This window comes from Mytilus trossulus, chromosome 4, assembly GCF_036588685.1.
Source record: "Mytilus trossulus isolate FHL-02 chromosome 4, PNRI_Mtr1.1.1.hap1, whole genome shotgun sequence".
Lineage (NCBI taxonomy): Eukaryota > Metazoa > Mollusca > Bivalvia > Mytilida > Mytilidae > Mytilus > Mytilus trossulus.
The window spans coordinates 74,293,050-74,299,907 of NC_086376.1; the positions used below are offsets into that span (position 1 = coordinate 74,293,050).

Below are 6,858 nucleotides of genomic sequence, written 5' to 3' on the forward strand. Positions count from 1 at the left end.
TTAATAGTGCAGGCTTATAGGCGACCCCTCTAGCTGGTAAATGAATTCATGCAAGCGCGCATATAATTGGCGATTTTGTTCTGGTGACGGACAAACTCGTAAGTGGTCTTTTTTAATTTAAAATACTCATTTACAGTTTTCTTTGTAAGAAAAAAAGCAGATTGTTTTCTCAAATTTTTTTTTGTTGGTAAATATGGTTTTGTGTGTTATTAGGACGACTGTTTACTGGTGATTGTACGAATAAAGTATGTTAGTAGTATAGCGATTTTTGTTAACAGTGCAGCAAAATTCAATAGTTCATACGGCGTTCTGATAATTGAGAAGGATTGAGTTCTCCTTGAATTATTCCGGTGAACTAGACTAGGTATTATCAATTATTTGTCGACACGCATCCCTTTAAATATCATTTTCATTAAATACGTTGTTGTTCGTTGTTGTTTGGACTATATATTTCAGTTTGGTTTACTTCCGCAACATATTAAACATTGATTGGTGGCACGTTTTTTTTTTATCTCTTGAATAATTTTTATATTTGACTGACAAGAAGTCAAAATGAAAAGAATTCTTATATATCGTTAGATTCCGATTTTCTCCTTCAACAGATATATTGTTGTCAATTATTATTCCAATTGGTAAAGGATTAAGCATACGGGAACAGTGTTTACCACAAAACATTAGAGCTATGCTACTGAACCCGTGTAGAACTTTGGATATAGAAGCATCGCCTGTGCCAGATTTTGATATATCGTATAATATGAGAATGGTTGTGAAAGCAATGATTGAACAAACTAAAGAAATAAAAAGAAAATATGTAAGTATATTGAATGTTTGTCCCTAATATTTTATTACACAAATGTAAATGTGCATTTGCATTCAGATATCTCCGATCAAATTTATTCGTTCATAGTGTGTTAATTTACGTTTTTTGATTGAGTTAAGCCTTCCAATTGATATTTTATCGTGTGGTTTTCTATGTTGTGATGTTATGCTATTGTTTCAGAAAAAGGGAGAAGGTTTGGATCCATTAAATCGTTTAATCCCACTGCACATGTTTGCACCTGTCTTAAGTCAGGAATCTGATGTACAGTAGTTGACGTTTGTTTATGTAATCTATACGAGTTTCTCGTTTCTCGTTTTTGCATATGGATTAGACCGTGGGTTTTCCCATTTGAATGGTTTTACACTAGGGCCCTTTTTTGCTTGTTGTTCGGTGTGAGCCAAGGCTCCGTGTTGAAGGCCGTACATTGACCTTTAATGGTTTACTTTTTTAATTATTATTTGGATGGAGAGTTGTCTCATTGGTACTCACACCAAATCTTTCTATATAAAAGAGGGACGAAAGATACCAAAGGGAAGTCAAACTCATAAATCTAAAACAAACTGACAACGCCATGGCTAAAAAGGAAAAAAAGACAAACAGAAAAACAATAGTACACATGACACAACATAGAAAACTAAAGAATAAACAACACGAACCCCACCAAAAACTAGGGGTGATCTCAGGTGCTCCGGAAGGGTAAGCAGATCCTGCTCCACATGCGGCACCCGTCGTGTTGCTTATGTGATTACAAATCCGGTAAATAGTCTTATTCGGTAGGTCAAATTCATGAAAGGGGAGGGGATTGTAGTTGCAACGTAAGGAACATATCCGATATCATTTGTGAAACGGTTATTCAATAACGGTCAACTAAAACGTGATGGCGTCCGTAAAATGTACGAAGGGATGATTTCAACTTCACCATTTGGAACTCTTGGTATAATAGCTTCCTTGTGAGCAGTAACCCTCTATCAAGAAAATCATGATAGGAAATGCAAGCACGGGATATATATCTATATCTAAATATATGCTAAAAGGAAATAGTATACGTAATGTTAATAGTTATACATTTTATTCCATATTGGTGTGTTTTTTTTTATTATTCGCATTTGAATTTGATTAAAATAGAATATTCACTGGAGAAAGTTGTTATTCGACGCGCTGAGCATCACGTGCCTTTACATGTATAATTAGTTAATTTATTTCAATTTGGGTTGCTATATAATATCTTTTTAAAAGTACATACATATATGCAATATTGAATAAAAACTACCTTGTGTTCAGATTAATATGTGGTTTTATTTACCATTACAAAAGTTTTATAAAATTTCAGCAAAAGACATCATTTGTATAGTATTTGTTTTTACAATTGCTTAATTATTAGAATCGACTCTTGATGTATAAATCGTAAGGTGTATGTATCTTTTCAAATGTACAAATAAAAATATTTATTAGTATATACGTCTACGTCATTATTTGTGCTATTATTGATTACTGTTGCTGTAATTTACCTTTTTTTTTATTTTGCTATTATTGTGACAAACAAATGATAATAAAAAAAAAGATAAAAAGGAGGGTTCATGGTATCTGTATTACCTGTCGTGTAATATTGTCATTTTAATGTTATAATTAACATTGTAATTAAAGCGGGAGGTTTGGCATGCCATAAAACCAGGTTCAACCCACCATTTTTTCATAACATGCCCTGTGCCAAGTCGGGAAAATGGCCTTTGTTACATTAGAGTTCGTTTCTGTGTGTTACTTTATAGTTCGTTTCTGTGTGTTACTTTATAGTTCGTTTCTGTGTCTGTTACATTTTGGTGTTGTGTTTCTATTGTGTCGTAGTTCTCTTATATTTGAACGTTTCCCTCAGTTTTAGTTTGTTACCCGGATTTGTTTTTTCGCTATCGATTTATGAATTTAGAGCAGCGATATACTACTGTTGCCTTTGTTTTTTTTGTTTTTTTTTTTATCAAACTCATACGTAAAATAAACATGACATTGGGAGATAGATAAAAGAAATCATCGGCAGACTCGAGAAATCACTTTTAAAAAAAAGATTGTTAACAAGCAATAGAACTTTAAAAAATAATTTGAACTGTACTAAACTTCAAAATACCTTCAACGGCAAATTTGATTTTATAAGTAAATTTTCTTTTTACCACGTTTTCTTTAATCAGTATACTAGTATTTCAAGATAACACTAAATGAATTAAAACTATCGCTAAAAATCTCAATATGAGTTGGAATATTCCTTTAGTATATGTCGCCTCTTCCATAATTGTTTGTGACTGTCATTCAAAGGAGAGGTTTAGCTAGTTAAACAACTAGGTTAATATAGCATTTTCTACATAAGGAACTGCCTGTTCAAAGTCTGGAATGTGACAGTTGTTTAAGTATTCGTTCAATGTGTTTGGGCTTTTAATTTTGCTATTGAATAAGGGACTTTCCTTTTTGAATTCGTTGGAGTTCTGTATGTTTTATATTTTACTTTTGACAAACAAATTGATTGATATACAAAGAAAAGCATATGCAAATATTTTAAGTTCCTGAATTTCTCCATTTATAAACCATCGAATCGGTTTTTTTTCAGAATTCAAGATCTGTAGTTTCTCATGGAAACAGAGTTAACATTAATCTACCAGTTAAACCACCGGTAAGTAAAATAAATCCCGATATACATGAAAACACAGCTATAAATGTTACTTTCCTTTTTTTGGGTGTAGAACAGTTGTAGTTCCGTCTTTGGTATCCGTATTTGTTTATTTGTGGTATAAATACTTTCATCATAGATACCAGGATAAAAACATCCTAGTTCTCTATGTCTTTTAATATATTTCGATCATTAAAAAAAACAACCATATTAAATACTGAAATATTTGAAAGTCTGGCTTAGAAAGAGAGGTACAAAGGCCAAATACAATTTAATTTTCACTATAGCATACATTACTTTAAACCTGCATTGTAAATTATGAATGAACACATCATACTGATTTCAACGCGATTTCTCTTCAAGAACAACCTTCATAATCTAAGATAAATCAAATTAGATGAAGTCATATCCATACTAATATTATCAGCTTACTGGCTTTTTACGGATTTGTGACATTAAGAGACTGAATGTGTAAGACGTGTGATTAATACACAACAGGAGACGCTCCTCCAGTCGAAAAGTCATAAACAATGAGAATTTCGTTTCTGGAACAAAAACGATATCGAGATTGTGTCATTTCTTGGTCGAACAAAAATGAATAAGTTTGATTTTAAATAATATCTTTTTTCTATACAATACCTTTTGACTTGTATAAACACGATAAAGTTAACAAACTTCATATTTCTAGGTTTGTATCTTAGTTCAATTCAATTTGATAGCTATTTTGAGAAATATGAACATGGGATACATAATTTGTCTGACAATAATACAGACACTTTTTCTAACTTTATTGTGCATAAAACACCAAAAACTTGGTCTTGAAGTAAAGATTTTAGGTACTGACGTTATTTATCATCTTAAAATAGTATCCTTTTTTTTTGTCTTTGTAAATTATAACTTTTACTGTTTATTCTAGTTTTGGTACTATTCTTGTCTTTCGTTTTTACTGAATTTTCGTTTTGTTTTACTTTGTTGATATATTTGTTTGTATTCATGGGGATTAAGATTAAAACACAATGTTGATTGCTGAACCCCTATTTTTGACAATTTAACCTATTCTGTTTGTTTGTTTTGTTTTACACTTTTCTTTGTGGCACAACGTGTGTTTGTTGATCAACTTCCGGTTGATCGATTTTTAGGGAAATGGAGTCGTTAAAGAATAACCAATGAACGAAAATGTGCGTCGAGTCAGCAGCAGACTAGTCAAACGATTTAAGCTTTTGTTTTATTGAATTTAAAATAATCTGCAAAATCTTGGTAAATTTGCTCAATTCTTTAGTAAAACAAATATGAAAATGTATCATGTGAACAATTTGTAAGTACGTGTGGAAACACATTTTTATTAACTGAAAATTTGAAATACTGAGAACGAGAACTTTTACACATTAACACTAATCGTAACATTTTGATGTTTGACTGATCAAAAGATAAGGAAATAATCGTCAAAACTTTTTGATAACGTTTGCATATAGAACTTTTTATAACATATCATAGTTTCTATAATTGTGACTAAGTTTAAGGAAATAATTCTCTATAATGTCATTTGTAAATAAATAATCAAATATAAACTTTGAAATGTACGAAGCAGAACAAATAAACACATTCGAAAATCGAGTTTCATGAAACCGGACATATTTATATTCCTTCACATATATTTTAGGTAATAACAGATGCTGGATTGGCGGATATCGTGTTATCGTTCAAGGCTTATTTCATACAGATAATTTCCATGGAAACTCAAGAACGAAATCTGCATCGTACAGAAATTCACACATTTGAAGATGACTTGCGATTGTTAAAGAATTATCTATTATCTGGAATGTGTTTTATATCGAAACGAATTACAATTCAGTCTGATACAATAACACCGTTATGTATCAATGCATTACAACTGTTACCAACCTACCAAGCGACGTCTATGTATGTTTTAAATCATTTGAAGTATTTCCTGGGAGACGTTAATAGAGCATTTGAATAAACGTTTAGATTTTGATAAACTATTTAGCATGTTTAGTAAAATCTGTGATAGTCAGGCAGCACATAAATTATTTATTTAAATTATTTTTTTGATTTTACATGTTCTACCATTGCATGATGTATCTACATTTTTGTTTTAATATGTATGTATGAATGTTTTTCTTGCTAATGTATCACCTCCCCCCTCCCCCAAACACATATGTATATATCATTAAAAACTTAAATAAAAATGCATCTTATATCGATTAGTTACATGTAGCTTTATTTTTTTCTCACGGAAATGACAATAAACTTCTTATGATCAATTGAATTGAAATCATAAACAAACTATTTTGTCAATGATAAACAGGAACGAGGAATGTTCATCATAATTTTTAATATAAGTAAACATATGTTTTCTCTTCCCTTTTCAAATAATCCAATCTAAAACAAAAATCATATTCCTTATCCCCAAATACACTAACAAACCCAAAGGACAAATCGTCTGTTAAAGTGTTGTTTGTTTTTCAATTGTGTTATATTTTCCAACTTGTAGATATTGGATTTTTGTTCCTATTGACACGATTTCAAAAATAAACCAAAGATAAATTACACATTATTATTTTCAAAGTGTATTATTCATTAAAGTCTAAATCCGTAATCCACGTCCTTGTTTATTTTATACATTGTTGCTTTTGGCAACTATTTGAACAAATTAAATAAACATATACCTAAATTGAAAAATGCTTTTGGAATTGTGTTCGCAAACTAAGAAAGGAAACATTTAAGGTTTACAGTTTTCCGATGGAATTTTCCCATTTATATCGTATTCAATGTTTTAATATCCTTATTTATTCCATTTTTATTTTGAAACTTTAAAGTTATTATTTGTGTATGATATAAAGAAATCACGATCTTATAAAACTTGCATGAAAATCAATACTTTTGATCCAAATTTTTTAAAGTTATTTCATTAATACTTTTGTGAATAAAATTATCAGTCATAAATGACGGAATTAAATTTTACTGCAATGTATGTCTGTTTTTATCATTTTGGATTTAATGAACTTTTTCAAAGTACTGACGTACTGATGATTCGAGTGACCGATATCTCTGATGATTTGTTAAAGATTTCTAAACACTTTATCGCCAATTTTTTATGTGTAAACAGGTCAATAAAATCGTTTAACTATAAACCAACAAAAAAGACTAGCAAAGTTGGTGGTTGACAAAACAGTAAAGAAAGAGGGCATGCTGTATACGGTCAACTTTGCAACATGTTGCTCATAATGAGAAAAATGACACTAACATTTCTGGCTTCTTTTCACTAAATGTTAAGATTTAAAGTTTGTCTCAATATAAAAGATCAAATTCAAAAATATGAATACAGGTGTATTCGTTTCCTTCTTCCCTGTAATGAACAGGAGTCGAT

General features: G+C 30.4%; 1 protein-coding gene across 1 annotated transcript; it reads left to right on the forward strand.

Annotated features, from left to right (window-relative positions):
* The first annotated feature begins 542 nt into the window (after positions 1-542).
* On the forward strand, positions 543-6,223 carry LOC134714177 (uncharacterized). Its single transcript, XM_063575415.1, has 3 exons — positions 543-811; positions 3,411-3,473; positions 5,131-6,223. Exons 1-3 carry the CDS (start codon positions 683-685, stop codon positions 5,446-5,448), a joined length of 510 nt encoding a protein of 169 aa, XP_063431485.1. The 5' UTR covers positions 543-682; the 3' UTR covers positions 5,449-6,223.
* The last annotated feature ends 635 nt before the right edge of the window (positions 6,224-6,858 follow it).

Excerpts from the sequence above, each read along its gene's own strand:
- LOC134714177 (XM_063575415.1), top strand. The coding sequence starts at position 683 with ATGCTACTGAACCCGTGTAGAACTTTGGATATAGAAGCATCGCCTGTG. Across the intron at positions 812-3,410 it reads AAGAAATAAAAAGAAAATAT|AATTCAAGATCTGTAGTTTC; the intron begins GTAAGTATATTG and ends GTTTTTTTTCAG. Across the intron at positions 3,474-5,130 it reads ATCTACCAGTTAAACCACCG|GTAATAACAGATGCTGGATT; the intron begins GTAAGTAAAATA and ends CATATATTTTAG.